We start from the raw sequence: 17,759 nt of genomic DNA on the forward strand, positions 1-17,759 counted from the left end.
AGTTGGATGAGGCTTTGAGCAACCTGATCCAGTGGGAGGTGTCCCTGTGAATGGCAGGGGGGCTGGAACTGGATGATCTTTAGGGTCCCTTCCAGTCCAAACCATTCTGTGATTTTATGATTCTAATTTTGGCCTTTTTAGCTAGTCCTTTGAACACTGCCCTGCACCCTGGCTGCTAATACCCTCTCACATTGTGGCACCATCTTGCCAGCCTTTCCTCTTTGTTCTTAATAATTGAATATATAAATGTAGACTATGTCACTTGTTGGTCACAGAGAGGACATTGCGAAGCAAATGCTAAATTAGCCTGTGAGAGCTCTTCTTTTCAGCTGTGAAATAAGCTCCAAAGCAGAAAACGTGCTTTTCACCTTCCTCCTGTCCAAATCAGTGTGGACATGCAGGTCCACACAGTGAATGTCTTTTCTGCCCAGACGTTGAAGAGGCAGTTGCCACAATTATCCTGGAAACTCCCCATGGCTGACATCTCACTTCAACTCCCTAAATCACAGTTCAGTCCTGCAGTGTCAGTACCTGGTTTCCTCATCACCAAACAGAATTCCTGGTGCATTTCCATCTCCCAAATTTCACTGGCATTAAATGACATGTTATTAACTGACCTTAATGCATGGATTCCGAATTGTTGCCCAAAGTGGTGTTTTCTCTGGAGACCAGAATTTTTGTGTCATTACATGGGCATCCCAGCTTCCATTGTGAAAGACAGAAATCTTGGTTTTAAAAGATGTGATTATAAAAAAGGACTTAAAACATCTCAAAGAAGCAAGCTCAACTCCATCTACCAATGTGGTAATGTTTAAAAGCCTTCCTACAGTCTAGTAAGTAATTTTTAAGTGGTTTGGCAAGGTTGAAGACTGTCTTAATTGTAGTTTCATTTGGAAAACCTATTATAGAGATACATTTCCCTACCTCCAGTTCCAGTCATCTCTATTCCTTTTGGGGCACAAGGGGAAGCAAGGAGCTTTCTAAAGTTCTTTTCCATTGGAGATCAAAAAATGCTAATACTTTCATATAGGAAGTAGCAATCAAGTACAAACTACCACCTCAGAGCAGGACATAGGTATACCCTGCATGTGTCCAATACTGGCCCATCCTCATACAGACAATGGAATGTTGTTCTTTTAGGGATAATCTCTCTGAACCACCTTGGTGGTCATCGCCTACTAGGGCTACTTTCCAGTAGAGCGGACACAGCAGTTGTGAAACAGTCTGCAGGGAAGTGTCTGTCACAGTAAGTCTTTTCAACTGAGAAGCTTGACATGGCAGGTGTGAGAGATATAAGGCTGAACCTGCCTGGGGATGAGAAAATGGACTTCTGAGGCCCCTTCCAAGACATGTGTGCAAGAGAGAAACCCATCTTGAGAACACGCACTCTGGCAAAGCCACAATTAAGGACCATTTCCCTGAGCTTGGGGTCACTTGGTTTTGAACGGAACAGGAGCTCCAGCCATCCATATTCCCAAAAGCCTGCTCCTTCTTTTGCTACTAGCAGGTGAGTTATAGAACTGAAGACCACTGAACCACCTACATATGTTTGCAGTCAGTCCTCCTTTCAAGAGACTCTACTGGCAAATGCCAGGATGTATCCAAAGAGTTACAGGATTTGCATTCAGCAGAGATCATAAAAATGAGACCGGGGTGGCCAGTAGGTTTATTATGTCTCAGGAAAATAAACCAATCTCTTCTCTTTATTTTCTTGCCAGTAAATTGAGTGTCACAACCAAAGTCATGAATCTGCAAATGCCTTCATGTCCAAGAATGCTGTTGGACTCCTCACTTGCTGTGTGTTGGCACTGAGACATACAAATACGTCTTGCAAATCCTGCCCTGTGGAAAAGTTTCCCGGCATCAGTGGTAATGCCAGTCTACTACCGAGTAGGATGCAGCAAAACATTTTCTGGTGCATGGGAAGAACATCTAGTTCCAAATCAGTGGCTTTTGTTGGCTGGCAAGGACAAACAGGCAATGAGTTACTATGGAACAATAGTGTAACTCCATCAGTCCAGAGACAGAGCCTACATGGCTGCTTCTCCCAGCAGATTTGTACTTCACAGAAAACTGTTGTCAGTCGAAGTAGCCTAAAGCACTGACTTCAGGAAACATTAACGGTACCCAGTCAATTAATTGTCACTTTGGAGTTCAGGGCATGAAAGAATCAAGTCCTCTTTTCACCAAAGAACAATAAAGAAGTTCCGTCTGGTGGGTTGACCCTGGCTGGACACCCGCTGCCCACCAAAGCCACTGCCCTCCTCAGCTGGATAGGGGAGAAAAAATACAACAAGCTTATGGGTTGCAGTAAGGACAGAAACCACTCACCAGTTACTGTCATGGGCAAAACAGACTCAATTTGGGGAAAGTAATTTAATTTATTGGCAATCAAATCAGAGTAGAGTAATGAGAAAATAAAAATATATCTTAAACCACCTTCCCTCCCCCCTTCTTTCTTTCCAGGCTCAACTTCAACTCCAGATTTCTCTACCTCCTCCTCCCAAGCTGCTCAGGGGTCGAGGAGTGGGTGTTGTAGTCGGTTCATTACATGTTGTTTCTACTGCTTCTTCCTCAGGAGGATTCCTCACGCTCTTTCCCTACCCCAGCGTGGGATCCCTGCCACAGGAGACAGTTCTCCATGAATTTCTTTGATGTGGCACCTTTCCATGGGCTGCAGTTCTTCACAAAATACTGCAACATTGGTCCTTTCGACGGCGTGCAGTCCTTCAGGAACACTTGTTCCAGCACTGGTCTTCCTGCAGGGTCACAAATCCTACCAGCAAACTGCTCTCCATGGGGCCACAGGTCCTGCCAGGAGCCTGCTCCAGTGCAGGATTCCCATGAGGGTCTCAGCCTCCTTTGGGCATCCAACAGCTCTTGTGTGAGGTCCACCACAGGCTCCACAGGTGGATAGCTGCTCCACCATGGACCTCTATGATCTGCAGGGGAATCTCTGCTCTGGCACCTGGACTACCTCCTCCCCTTCCTTCTTCACTGCCCTTGGCATCTGCAGAGTTGTTTCTCTCACATATTCTCACTCCTTCCTCCAGCTGCAATTCCTGTTGCACAGTTTCCCCCTTTCTTAACTATGTTATCCTTGAGGCACTACCACCATCACTGATTGGCCTTGGTTGGCTGCAGGTCCATCTTGGAGCTGGCTGGCATTGGCTCTATCAGACATGGAGGAAGCTTCTAGCAGCTTCTCACCAAAACCTCCCCAGCATGCTACCAAAAACTTGCCACACAATTCAAATTAATTCTTCTGGAGCTAGTTTTTATTTTCCTTTGTGCACACGCAACACAGGACTAAAATGCATCTACAAGTCACTATGTGCTGTAAGCAATATAAACCTCCAGGGAAACCCTCAAACATCAGGAATTTTCCTCTCAAATGGTTCTAAGAGCTGAAGAGTTTTGGGGAAAGCTCATTATCTTGTCACCTCTGCTTCCCACAATGCAGCATGCCTGGCCCTGCACAGCATACAAGGCAGCATACAAGGTAGGGCTTAGATGTTAGGGTTTAGGTTTAGGGTCAGGAGTAAGGGTTTAGGAGTTAGGGATTAAGGGTTAGGGTTACGCTAATGTTATCCTCAGGAAAAGAACAAAAGCTGGTTTGCACAGGCTGCCCTTTCCTGTCTTACATTTGTCTTCTTTTTACCCATTTTCTTTTAAAGATGGTTCTTAGGAAGTTGTCTCCTCTCACCAATTAACTTTTTCATGTTTCTTCTCAACAATTAACAGCCCAACAGTGGATCAATCTGACCTTCCTTCCTTGAAACTCTGATTTGTACAGCAGGGTTTGTTTTGTGTAAAGCAGTTTTAATTGTCCAACCATTTGTATGCCTGCTTACGTTGCTAATAAAGGTTTATTTTTGGCATGAACAGACAGCATTGAGATGCTCCCTGCTATGAGAACAGACATTCTGTTTGCCTGTTAAGCTTCAAGAAGGAATTATAATACAGCAGCACTGCCCTAGCCTTTAAGCCCTGGGAGGGAGTAGGCCTGAGGCATGGTGCAGGGATCTTTGTCTGTTACAGGCAGCACCGGGGAGAAGTCCTGGAGACCAGTCCAGCCAATGTGTGCCACCATGACCATGAGCCCCAATATTAGGTATAAATGGAGCCCCACCAGAGGCCATTTTGAGTCCTGGAGCAGCAGGACTGCAACTAGAGGTCCTCCCACTGGTAGGGATGCCTAGCACGGTCTCCCCCTTGAGGCTGAATGTCCTTACTCCACCAATTGAGCGTATGTGCTGTAGGATCCTCTTACCCTCGATAAAATGCTAAAGGATTCTGGTTACCCTTGCAGTAGCGTTGTCCTCACTCAGCCATTCTTACTAGCTTGCAGCTGAGTTGTAGTCAACTCCTGCAACATACCTACCTTGGAACTGTACAGACACCCTGACTTGAAATAAATCATTATCGGTTGTGGTTCCATCCTCAAAAGTCAGTGATTTTTCTGGATTCTGTGACAAAGACCCCAGTAACTAGATTAGCTCACCCTGGCCTAAGTCTCAGGCAAACAAAATGCTCTATGCAAGTGCTGCAGGAACCTCTGGGGGTTCCAGCAGCAGGTCCAGAAAGTACATCTGTGGAGAACACCTGCCCCACCAAAGCCAGAGAGTGCTGGGTGGAGCCATTGCTGGCACAAGCTGTGGCCGGGCTCCATCTGCTTGTCAAAGCACACGCAGCACAACAGCTGCACACATGCCAGGCTGTGCAAGCCACAACTGAAAACTCGGGTATTACTATTTTCTGATGCTTGTAACCATCCTATTTCTGCGCCCAGCTGGGGAGACAGAAGTCACAGAATTTGGGGGGAACAGGGAAAGCAGGACAAGAAAATACACAATCTTAAGTAGAGGGGAAAACAGCAGTCTGTGCTCAGGATGGAAGAACAACAGGTGCAAAGAAGCAGGACATGGCTACAGCATTGTATCTGTTGTATACTTCCAGGAACTGCTCTGCAGAGTCCTGCTCTTCTGTGGTCCCTCTTTATGTCAGTTCCACTAATTCTAGAGATTAAAATCAAATAGCAACAAGGCTAGATGGAAAGCATCTCCAAATACAGTGAAACCAAACTGTTCATCCCAGCTGCAGGGACACCTGCTTCTCCCCAACTACTTCAACAACAGTGCTTTGGACTGAAGGGCAAGACAGTCCTTTCCTCTGTAGAAAGTACTTTCTCCCAGTTTGAGCTGCCCATGGATGTTTTGCAGAGTATAGGACAGCAGGTTTTCAACAGCCTGCAGGATCTTCAAATGTTGCCATGTGGTAAAGAGAGATCACTGAATTATATTTGCTCTGATTCAGGCTGCTGTAAAGGTGAAGGGACAGCTCCATGCATTATGTCCAATAAAACATCACACAAACGACAGAAAATAAGATGGAAAACATCAGGTGAGCTCACTGCTCCTATTCTAATAAGCTGAATTGGGCAAGGGGCAAGCTGAAACGGAGTAAAACCAGCAGTATGTGGAAAGGTTCCTGCTTGGGCCTTGCATATGAGCGATGGCCTTTTTCAGACTCCCCGTATACTGGCAAGTAGAACATCACCTCCAGTGCACTTCTTTCAGTTGTTCAGGACTAAAAATAGCACAGCACTCTGCGTGGTAGAAGGGAAGCATAGTATTTCCACCACTTATTGTGGAATGGCCGTGCTCTCACACCACCACAGATCCACCATTAAGACAGAATCCTCTTATGACCAGTTCACAGCTGCTTTGCTGTGTCACAGCAACCTCTGGGATCACCCTGTCCGAGAAGATGGAGACAAGCAATGCCTCTCAAGTACAGCTGGGGTTCACTGGAGCTATTACCTCTTGAAACCTTATTAGTGCAAGGCGTGCTTCTTCTCACACACATCTCCAGCTCCTCAGAATAGGTGGTGGTTTGTGAAAAACTGCTTGGTAGAAAAGCAGCAGCAGACCAAAGTCAACCAATGCCTGGGTCTACTTTAAAAGCACACCTAAACAGAGGAAAAGGCCCTTGCCTGCTCCCTAACTTGGTTCCTCCATCTGCAGTTCCTGCACTGTGATCCTGCTAAGAACTCAGATGTAATCATTAGAGCAGCTTTAAGAATAGGCCAAAACAGAGATGTAGGTCAGCTGTTCTCTCTGTCTATGGCCTCAGTACTTTTCCAGAGTCATGCATAAAGCACTTTAGCTTAGCAGAAAACATGGAAACTGACAATGGAAGGCCAAGGAGTATCACCCTGCCCTCTTGCTGTTCTGGTAGCTTCCTCAGCTAAAAGCAAATAACTCACTACCTTCACTCAAGTCTACAGCCAAGCACTTCCCTCCGCAGCACTGAGCCTGTACAACCTTTCCTGTTTGGAAGTTTTGACAGAGATGGGAAAAAAATGGTTTCATCTTCATTAGATGCCTGATTCAGTCAGGCATGTGCTGATATTAAAGTTATCTGCCTCTGTGTGACTTGTTACAAGGTATCCTGGATGACAGAGTGATGGGCAGAGGAGTCTGTTCCAGCAGGGTCCTGACACTGCGAGAGGCTGCTCTGCTGCCATTTCTCAGGAAAATATAGTGTTTTGTGAATCAGATCTTTGACAGCAGAAACATCATCTCTTTCTACAAAAAAGGGAGGAAGACTGTAATTAGGAGTTATCAACAGGCAGTACGAAAGCTTTTTCTCCTCAAGAAGTACCTGGAACTCTAGTTCCCAGCAAGTCACCCGCCAGCAGCCCTTCCTATCTTTTTTTCCTGTACATCCCTCACCCTTGCACTCACCCACACCCAGCTGCTGCAGGAGACTTCCAAACTCTGGGTCACGATCCAAAATTTTGAGCAGGTTGGTGGACTCCATTCTCTCCAGCTGCACATCCCAGTAGATGTAGATCTTTTGATTGAAGCTGACGTAAACCAGGCAGGGGCTGTTGCTTCCTCCTTTGCATGCATAGAGGCCTGCAGAAAGCAAAAGTCTGACTACTTCCAAAAGGACAGAGGAACCAGAGGTAACTTCTTATGATGAGGTACCAGAGCTGTTAGCAGAAAGCAGTGAGCAGTTCAGGTGAGGGGCACAGACATGGACTTAGGTATATGAAGTCCTTTTGAGACAATCCAAGAAAGTGTCTCTAAATTGTTATTAATGCATGGAGCTTCGGGATTTGCAAGCTGCTTCCTGCAAGCCTAAGAGAGGAGGCTGAGCAAAATCCACGGCTCAGGCTTGTCCTATGGGGCTTCTTATCTCCACTTAAGAACAATTTAGAAGTCTACAAATTAAAAAAAGCAGTTCAGGAAGACAAGAGATTATTGTAGCACTCCCAAAAAGGACAGCAAAAAAACCCCAAACAGACAAACCTCAGCATCACCTTCTCTCACCCCTACTATTCCCAGGTGCCACCAGAGAGAAGATAGCTGGGCCTTCTGCAGTACGCACACAGGGAAATTATTTCCCACTGCAGATGGACAAAGAATTCCAGGACTCTCAAAGGAGAGTAGCAGCTTCAAGGAAGAAATGCTTTAAGGGCTGGTTTTGCAGTCAGGCACCTTACCTGCACAGAACGCACTGACATTTTCATCTGCTTGAAATCTGGCAACAGTCCGGTTGTGGTCGATGATGTATGTCTGACCATCCCATGCACAGGCAATCACCTCCTCGTGCCCATTGCCCTGCAGGAACCAGAAGATTGCATATTAGCATGGGCATCAACTATTCCCAGAGGCAGTCAAGAATCTCTCCTGCTTGTTCAGAGACAGTACGCTAACATCTGAACAAGATGTCACTTTTGGATGTCTTGTCCAGCATTTTGCACTTGTCCAGTCTTTCTGCATTTGGAGACCATCTGTCTCTTCTCTATCGTAATCCTTGTGTATATTAAGGACTTGTAGATAATCAGGGTATTAGCAGGGTGCAAACCCATTCAACCTTGCAATAAAATAAAAGAGCAGCTGGAGGATGAAAATTTTCAGCAGGATGCTGGGCTCGCTAGGTCAAACAGGCAGACCAAAGCTCAACCTCTTGCAGGCAGACAGACTGACATGAGTGCAGAATGCACCGGGACAGTCAGTGTGTCAGCCTGACTTAATCCCAGCCCTCTACCCTTCATAAATTCTTACACACAAAGCCATGTTGAGTTTCTGCCTTCATTCCTCCCAGTCCTATTTATAGACACTCACAGTAATATCCAGCTTTTCCAGAGCAAACAGCTGGTGATCAACCTGAACAGACCAGAGCAGCTTGTCTGCCCCCTCCATGAGTTTCAGTGTTCCTGAAGGAAAAAAAAAAAAAGATTGTCTTGAAAAGATTAAAAAGGCTTGCTAGATGTTTGCTAGCACTGGACCACGCACACTGCTTCAACACTTCGGGTCTGCAGGCAGGGGGCTGGGCCCATGGTACAGGCTGGGGTTGATAATAACTAACAGAGTCTCAGTTCTGGGAAGAACAGTAGTTAGTCCATTATCTTGTCATCAGTAACAGGAAACAGAGAGGAATGGCAGTAGCCCTGTTAATTGGATTGGGCTCTAAAACAGGAAGAAAACTGCCCACAACAGGATCCCAAAGTACAGTTCATCAACAGATCTCACACAAGACAGTGAGTGAACTAGAATCTTCTCACCATCTCCCACAGATCAGGACAGCATGCTGACAACTGTGAGCTGAGATCTGTGTAGCTAATAGCATGGGCATAGCCTCTTGGCTGCCAAAACCATGCATACAAAACCACTTACATACCGTATCTCTATCATCCAGAGATACTGTGATAGTACTGAGGGGTGGAAGAGTGGCTGTGAGGGAGCAGAACATAAACAAGAATCTACCCTCACAGTGCCCTCCAGCCTTGGTAAGGCTCATTCATGACGGAAGAAGCCTTGCCAGATGCAGAAGTTTCAGAGTTCAAGCCCACAGAATAAACAGAAATTCCCAGGCAGGTGGACACTTGCCCAAACAGGCCAGGCTGCCTATCTGGGAAGAGAGACACACAGCATCTTGTTACCACATTGCTGGGTTTTTTTGACAGAACCCTCCATTCAGCTGTGCTATTGCTTCTCAGAGGCACAGCAGATGCAGCTGGCTTCAGGCCTGTACAAGGCCAGCTCCTCTCAACCAATATTCAAGTTCAACCTTCCACTTCAAACGCTTTGAAATTTACAGATGAATAGACTCTCCTTGAGGAGAAATGCAGTTCTTAGTAACAGACAGAAAACACAGGTTTCCGGGAGAGAGCAAGCCTGTGCAATATCAGACCCAGTTCAGTATGGAACAGAAATAGAGGCTCAACTTTGCTTCATCACATCCTCAAGTCGTGGGCACGGTACCACACATCTGGTTTATATGAGACTAGCTCACAGTGACAACTCTTACCTTGGCTCCTGTCTTAAGCTTTCCTGCCTTCATACAAAATATGTCAGCAGGAGTCTTTGAGTTGAATTCTCTTGCCTGACCCAGGAAGCGTTTCTGAAGCCCAGTTCCCCCTTCTTTCAAAACTGAAATCACCGATCCCCTGGTTTCCTGCTTTGAATTAGTGACAGGCCTTGGCTGCCCTATAGGTCTTTCTTCCAGAACAGCAGTAGGACTTACCATCCAGTGTACAGAGGGCGAAGAGACCTGAACCACTATTCTCACTGGAGCAGCCTGTAAGTGCAGAAGAAAATTACAGTTGATGCCATTTTGTGAGCATTGTCCCCTTCCTCATCTGAAAAATAAGAACCCAAAAAAGCTGATCTATCCTGCTTCCTTTTTTTTGCCCAGCCTTGACACTTTGCTCAGCAGATATCTGCACATTCTTGCAACCAATTGTACTTCATGCTGCTTTCTATTTCTAAGGCACTGGAATCTCAAAAAAAGCCCTTTACTTTGCAGTGATATAGGAACGTCTGGCTTTGCTGGCTGCTCCTAGGAGTCTGTCTCTATCACATGAACACTTGCAAGCCCTTGAGTGGACTGCATCAAATCCTCTCCAGGCTCCAGAATACACAAAGGACAAAGTGAAGAACAGCTGAAGCCAAACAAGAGTATTAGAACTCTCACTGTTTCTTTCAAGGACAGGAACATGGCCTTCATCTGTTCTGGGTAGGTGTAGGGGAAGAAAGAGAGGTCCTACCAGAAGGAGAAAGCGTCAGTCACATTAAGACAAAAGCACTTCCATGGCAACTCCTGAATGAGTCTGTGGAGATCGTGCTATCAATTCTATTGGTCTTGCTACAGCAAAATTGCACAGAAACTGTGATCCTCTCCCAGCCAACACTGTTCAGATGCCAGAGAGCCCTTGTTTTGTGAACACATTAGACATGTGCCTTCATGCTCATCTACACACATGCTCTGGCTTTCCTAAACTATCCTCAAAACAGCTATGAACTTCCTGCAAGCAGGATCATCTCAAAGCCTATATTATCACACTTGTGTGCAGGGCAGCACTGACAATTGTGATGTTAAATCTTAAGAGGAGACTCCTCTTACTGCTGGGCTGCTTTAGCCCTTCCGTACTCTCTAGTCAGCTACCAGTCAGAAAGGACACGCACAGCCAGGTTTTAGAAGTGATATCACACTTGGCAGGGGAGGATTGGAGCCATATTCAACCACATCTGCATTTAATCCTTTCAGTGACAATGCAGGAGAGACACTGGATCCCTGAGGTCTGCAGGAACCCAGGAAACCCAGCAGTCAGTAGTCAAGCCAGGAGAGCTGGAAGCAAACAGGCAGTTTCCCCAGAATGGCATAATACTGCAAGCCTACCTCCACTGCCCAGAGAGATCCCCAAGACACAGACTGCCCTATTTCCACAGATCAGCCTTAAAGGAAAGTAAAATGGTTGAGTGCTCTATTCCTCCTAGCTGGCATTCATCCAAACAGGTTCTAATCCAAATGTGCTGTGTCCCCCTTATAAACTGGTCAGCATGGCACCCTTCAGCTGTTTCCCTACTGATGGTCCACCATCAGTGGGCTTTTTTCCTTATTCTGCTTGCCTTCATTTGTCACAGACACTTCATTCGATGCAAGGCTTTGCATTCAGTGAAATTATTGATTTAATACTTTCTTGATCATGCTGCTTACAGCAGCATCTGAGATGCCAAAAACATAACAAGTTTTTGAACTGGGGAGGAAGAGTACTCTGGTTGCAGTGGATTGTTCTTCTCCCCAGCTCTAATTACACCGGACAGCCTAAATCATTCTCAGACAGCACTGCAGGGGGTAATACTTGAACAGAGTAAATGCAGCTGGATTCTAGCCAGCTGCAGACAAGAGAAAGTGATCTACATTGGGAATCTTCTGCCTTCTTGTATTATGCCCACATGCTCCAAAGGGGAGTGAAAGCTCCTTATTCTCCACAGATACCAAAACAGGGTTCGGCAGGTGCACCAGGCTCAGGTCAGAGCATAAAGGAGTTGCTCAGGGCAGTGGCAGCGTGTAAGAGATGCCCCGACACAGCAGTACTGTATCAGAGCTGAGAGAAGCCAGCAGCTGGGGAGAGTTTAGATACAACAGCCAGACAGAATACATTGGAAGATTACAGTGGAAAATGATATAAATGAATATGGAAGCAGCTCTGCAAGGGGTGTGACTGCATAGGTGAAGAAAGAGCAGGATATAGCTGCCAGGTATCAGGAACCAAATGCTGAAAAGCACAAAAGCAAGAATAAAGATGAGGAAAAGATGCATGTAGGGAATGCGAAGAGGCCATATGCTGCAGCCATGCAAAAGCAAAGATCAAGGACATCTGTAGGGGTAAGGCATGGCAGCCATTCAGGAGGACTTAACGCAGGCCAGTGAAGGCTGCAGAGAAACTGTTGTGCTAGGTGAAGAGTAAGAGCTACCTAGGGAAGGACAAAGGCTATAAAAACTTCAAGGGCAAACATTCAGCTATCTTTCTTTGAGAGCTGGCTAACAGAAGCCAAGTTCCCTCTGTTCTTGCAGCTGCCACCTACTGTTAGTCTTCAACCACAGGAAACCTGATTTCATGAGGGACTGAAGTACAGAAAATTTATCAGGGACAACTGTTAGGCCAGAGACCCCAAGCTCCTACCCTCTCACCTCGGCGAATGCTACCAATTAGATGAGTGGAAACATTCTTGTTGTGAATCCGTCCAGATGTTTGGTGCAGAATAACATCTCTAATAGGGGCCTCGCTAAGAAAAAGAGAGATAGATATCAGGGAAAGGTTAGCGAACCACACCCAGCCAGAATAATCTCAAGAGCAGTGTACTCCAAAGCCCTACAAATCCAAAGACTGATAGTGTGTGCACAAGTTAACCCTTTAAAGGTAGAGACTAAGGAAAATAATGCATGCTACCCCAGGTACTGAAGGAACTTGCTAACGTTTAAAAAAAAAACAAAACAAAAGCTGAATGATTTCATACATGAGAAAATTGAAAAAAGCTGGGCCTGCTTGCTAGCTAGGAGGGTGCTATTCCACTAAGGTCTCTTCAGACATCAAGAACACTCACCTAGCTCCCCTCCCGCTGCATTTTTCTGGGTCTTCCTCAAAGTCTCACAGACCACCACAGAAGCACCCAAATTCCCTACACGGGCCCCTCCAGTGCTAAGGACAATAACGTCTCTGCTTATCCCAATCACTCTGGTTGTGATTTATAGCACTGACTGCCAGAGGTCTCATCAGGAAAACCACTAATTACCTCATCTGGAAGAAATAAGTGAATGAACTCAAAATGTCATCCTGGGCTTCAGACTTGGCCCAGTCTTTCAGTTGCTACCCTTCCCACCATTAAACAGTTCAGTAGATTGCCTACTACTCTTTCTCTGGAGAACTAGGTCACTCATTTCTCTGTCTTATCTTCCAGTACTGCCCCCTCAGTGAGCTAGTTTTGTTACTCTCCTTGCCCAACCCAAGTTGAAGAGAGTGGGATACAAAGAAAGCAGCAGCATTCATCTTTGTGATAGATGCGTGAAGAACATTCATGTAAGACAGGATGCAGGTGGGCTTGAACTCCCAGCAGCACAGGAGGCCACTGAAGCAAATACAAATGACAGCATCTCTCCCTCAGAAAGGTGATGTGGTTGTGCCCCCTTGTGACACACGTCTACAGCGGAATCTCATTTATCCCATGCAGTAATGCTCTTCACCTGCTAGGGGCAGAGTTGTCTCTTCCCTCTGTCGCGGCCTGTTGCTCAGAGTCCCAAGTGCACAGCAGGATGGCATAACCGCAGCCTGGCTGAGACACCATCATCTGCGGGGAGCCATCGGGGCCCGGGTTCACAGACAGGCTATCCACCTATACTGGCAGAGGAAAAACACTTACAGAGTTGAACTCAAAACTTCAGAACACCTCAGAAGGGTTCCCTGTGTTCTCTAGACCTAAACTTGGCTATGGCAGATATTCTGAGAGAGATGAGCAGGAGCTGTACAAATTCAGCTAGAAGCAAAATTTCCAAGTTAGAGGTTATGTTTCCCTAACAAAAGCCACTTAAGAACATACTGGTGTTTTCCACTAATGCTCTCTAGCCGGGTAAGACGAACTGGTTGTTTCCCAGACAAGCCCACCAGCTGCTCCACACGTACAGGACAAGCACTGGGCAAATCTCCTTTCAAGCCATCAACAAGACAATGTTTTGATGAACTGAGGACTGAGATATTGTGCTTGTCCCTTGGGAGAAGCATCTCTTGAAGACTGCATCACAAGTTCTGCTCTGAACATCCTGTTTCCTTACCTGACCTTCTAGCAGCCATTTCTTCAACAAGAGCAGCTGCCCAGAGACATGGTCTGAACTCTCCAACAAGTCCTCCCAGCGGAATGCACGTACCACCCTGTCAGTGTAACCCACCACCAACTCACACTTCCCGTCTCCATCTACAGGGAATACAAGGAGATACATGGACTCTCTCAGGTTTTCACAACCCTAAGTACCCCAACATTCAGAAACCATTGTGCTGGTTTCCATCAGGCAGCATCCCTGAGGATCCCAATTCTGTCATGGTTTGTTAGAGCACCAGTCCCACACACTTTCTTTCTCTCTCCCCACCCCACACCTCACACCCACAAACTCCCTCACCCTGCACTCCCACACCAGCTTCTTAGCTCACCAATGTCACTGATCAGCATGACCTTGGTGTTGGCAGGAATGTGCTGCTTGAACACTGGCTTCTGCTCTTCTGCTGCTGCCAGTTCATGGTGGCCTGAAGTATCTGGGTGTTTTGAAGCTGGAGGACTCAGGTCAAAGAGATGAAACCAGCCTTCTGCACTCACTGCCACCACGAGATTCTAAGAGGGAAGAGAAAAACTTCAGAACCCGTCTCACAGCAGGGCAAGGGAAGATACAAGGGTAGATCCACCAAAATTGCTGACTGTGTCAGAAGGAACAGAAGAAGAGTTTTAGCCAGCATGCAAACTACTCTGGTACTGCAGGTTCCAAACATCTTGTTCACCCTTGACAGACTAGGATATCAAGCTGATGTGTGCAAGTGATCCCTAAATGGTGCATGGCTTTCTTCATGCTCACTTCAGCTCTGCTCCCCACTGGAATCCCATAGCAACAGTATTTTAGGCAGGGTGCCCAAACTGGTACTCTTGGATTCAGCGGTCCTGGTTTAATCTCCAGAAATAGCAACTCAGTAAAATGAGTCATATTAGACTTCTAACTAGCAAATTAGAATTTCCTCAGAGTCTAGACCATTCTGTGGCTCGGACTTGTTTAGATGAGCTTAAATACCCACAGCCAAGTGGGAGAACAGCCATGGCCCAGCACAGAGCAAGGCAAAAGCTGCTGAGGAGAAGAAGCAACCCTGAAACCACAAAAGCCTTGTGGCACTCACACAGGGGGACATGTAAATCAAGTGCTTTCTAAAGACAGGAGAGACTTCCTTGCTCACCAAAACCTGCACAGGGATCACAGATAGATATAGGTTATAATTAAACAGAGGAACAGCTTTAAAACAATAGTGTTAAAATGTTATGAGCAAGGGCAGATCCTCAAAAGAAAGCACCTGCAATCTGTCTTCCTCTGGATATGACATGACCCTAGTCTCCTAAGCACCTCCCACATGCCCTACAGACACAAATGAGAAGAGTTTGGCTGCTCTCACCTTTCCTTTATTGCATACGTCTCCCACACCAACACACGTGAGCTGCAAGAGAAAAGAGACCACACATGCGAGAAGGCAACCCAAACCAGCACTATGGGATAAGTCTCTGCCCGACCCTCTCTCAAATCATTTCTTGAACAGTCAAGGACAAAAAGAACAAAATGAGGGACAGAAACAAATTTGCCACACAACTGTCCAGAGCCCCGGGGCTAAATCGATAGTGCATAGGAACAGGGTCAATGTAGGACAGAAGCCCAGTTCCTGTGTTTGGTCAGTACCTTGCTCATCACTTCTTGCTGTGGAGCTAGCTGTGGGTAAAAGTAACATCTCACATCACTACATGAAAGGCATCAGAATCCGTTCGCACCCCCATTCCCCTCTGGCAGCGGTCAAGGACAGCTGGCTGCACATACACTAAAAGGCCCAACCATCTAAAATTTTTGTCAAGAACTAACCATTCCTTGGCAAGATCGCACAGCCCAGGGTTTGCTGTCATCATTCTTGTAAACATAGAGCTTCCCATTGGTGTCTCCCACCACTAGCTCATTCAGCTGTACAAGAGAACTGGGTTAGTAACAAGAAATCCACTATTACAGTAATAGTATCCCCATATAGCAATAAATACAGAATTCATATCTAAAAATCATTCTCTGAGAAGCAGCAAAGCAAAACGAGAGTTAAAGAACAGCCTGAAATCAATAGAGAAGGTCTGAGAAAAAAAAATAAAAGCCCTAATTTTACTCTCACAGATAAAATAGCTGGAGAGAGGCGCCTCAGAACAACATCCCATTACTCGCTGCTTCTCTAGCCGTTGATTCAGAGTTGTGTCACTGAGTCCTTTAACATCCCGCTCTGCTTATCACTGTCATCATCATCATCCACCTTCCATCGCTCAATCTAAATTGATTTTAACTTTCTTGAATCACCTGAGGAAGACTATGGCAATGTGGAAAACGTAATTAGCCAGAAAGAGGCTGCAAGAACACTTACAATAGATTTACACTGGACATTCAGTATCTTTGATGAACAAGTAAAGGTCTTTAAGAATGGTGATTATTTCTTTAAAGAATACTGCTAATAATCACCAACCACTCTGGCTGACAAGCCTACTCCTACTATGCCATCTTCTGCACCATATGCCTCTGTGCATCTACACTGTGTGCATTTCCGAACACCTTGCAGGCATTAACCCATGTAACACAACCCCTTATGGGAAAATTTTTTTAGTCACCCACTGAATTTCTAGCCATGCTATTTCTCAGGGGAGCAGGATAGGGCTGTAATGAAATTTGACTGTTGAGGAAAAGAAAGGACAGTTTTAATATACCTGTCTGTTAACCCCTTCTTAGTTGCAGACAAATCAGACCCATCAGAAACAACCATTTGTGGGGCTGACAGCAACATTCCCAATACACAGACACCCATCACACAGGTCAAGAAACATTCAAACTTGGTTCCACACTGTTTGCGATCCCATGTGCCCCAGCAAGGTCTTTCCCACACCTCTACATCCTCACAATTTTGACAGGAAGCCATTTCTCTCACGGACGAAAAGTTAACCTCCCTATGAGCTGTACAGCATCCAGGGCCATGCCAAGGGTGCTGCGCACACTGAATGGAGATGGAAGCATTGACCAGCTGCAGCCTTGGATCACTTAAACATTCACTTTGCAAGCCGCCTCGGGGGAGCCATCGCATACAGCTCCTGCACCTCTGACAGGAGGTGGAAAGAGGAGGTGATTCTGCCCCTCTGCTCCTCTCTTGTGAGACCCCACCTGGAGCCCTGTGTCCAGTTCTAGAATCCCCAACATAAGAAAGATCTGAACCGCTGGAACGGGTCCAGAGGAGGCTACAAAGACTACCAGAGGGCTGGAGCATCTCTGCTACGAGGGCAGGCTGAGAGAGCTGGGGTTGTTCAGCCTGGAAAAGCGAAGGCTCCAAGAAGACCTTATATCGACCTTCCAGGGGCTACAGGAAGGCCGGAGACATTTTACAAGGGCACGCAGTGACAGGACGAGGGGGAAGGACTCTAAATTGGAAGGGGGAAGATTCAGATTAGACAATAGGAGGAAATCCTTCACCCTGAGGGTTGCGCGGCACTGACACAGGTTGCCCAGGGACGCTGTGGCTGCCCCACCCCGGGAGGCGTTCAAGGTCTGGCTGGACGGGCCTTGGGCGGCCTGACCCGCCGGGGGGCGGGGAACCGGGTGATCTTTGCAGTCCTTTCCAACCCAACCCCTTCCGTGACCCTACGCCGCCGCGCAGCGCCCGCCCCGCCCCCGGCCCCGTTCCGGACCGCGTCGTTGTCGGCGTCCCCGAGGCAGACGGCGTGCGGGAAGAGGCTGCCGCCGAAGTCCAGCGCCACGCGCTGCACGTAGCTCACCGACCGCATGGCGGCCTCCGCCCCGCCGGGACGCGGCTGCGCGGGGCGGGGGCCACGTGACGGCGCGCGGGGCGGGGCCGGGCGGCGGGAAGGGTTCATAAAGGCCGAGACGGGGCGGGGGAAGCGCCTTACGAAGTCGCTGCGGTAACTGCCTCTTGCACGCGTTTTCCCGTAGGGATCGAACGGCTTGTATGCCGAGTTCACACGCAGGACCCGCGCCGCCGTGCCAGCTCCGGGCGGCCGCTACTAGGGCCCTTGCAGCCGCAGCTTTAGACTCGAGCGTTTCAGCTCGTTTGCTGCCACCAGCAAAGGAGACCGGGAAGTCCAACTGAGATTTCAGGTGTCAGCCATGATGAAACAGGGACACAGTCTGCTATA

The 17,759-nt window shown here is 47.1% G+C and overlaps 1 protein-coding gene across 2 annotated transcripts; it reads right to left on the reverse strand.

The window, feature by feature from the left end:
* Positions 1–2,361: 2,361 nt before the first annotated feature.
* ITFG2 (integrin alpha FG-GAP repeat containing 2) lies at positions 2,362–17,432 on the reverse strand. 2 transcript variants are annotated; one of them, XM_069863095.1, is made up of 12 exons: positions 17,295–17,432; positions 15,454–15,549; positions 14,999–15,040; positions 14,000–14,177; positions 13,627–13,766; positions 13,042–13,190; positions 11,992–12,086; positions 9,541–9,594; positions 8,139–8,230; positions 7,514–7,631; positions 6,750–6,923; positions 2,362–6,590 (listed from the first exon to the last, which is right to left on the reverse strand). In XM_069863095.1, the coding sequence occupies exons 1-12, from the start codon at positions 17,388–17,390 to the stop codon at positions 6,442–6,444; spliced, it is 1,383 nt and encodes a 460-aa protein (XP_069719196.1). In that variant the 5' UTR covers positions 17,391–17,432; the 3' UTR covers positions 2,362–6,441. The 2 variants fall into 2 exon arrangements, with proteins under 2 accessions (XP_069719196.1, XP_069719201.1); XM_069863100.1 differs by having other exon boundaries at positions 17,382–17,429.
* Between the last annotated feature and the right edge of the window lie 327 nt (positions 17,433–17,759).

Source organism: Phaenicophaeus curvirostris, chromosome 1 (genome assembly GCF_032191515.1).
Source record: "Phaenicophaeus curvirostris isolate KB17595 chromosome 1, BPBGC_Pcur_1.0, whole genome shotgun sequence".
NCBI classification, from domain to species: Eukaryota; Metazoa; Chordata; class Aves; order Cuculiformes; family Cuculidae; genus Phaenicophaeus; species Phaenicophaeus curvirostris.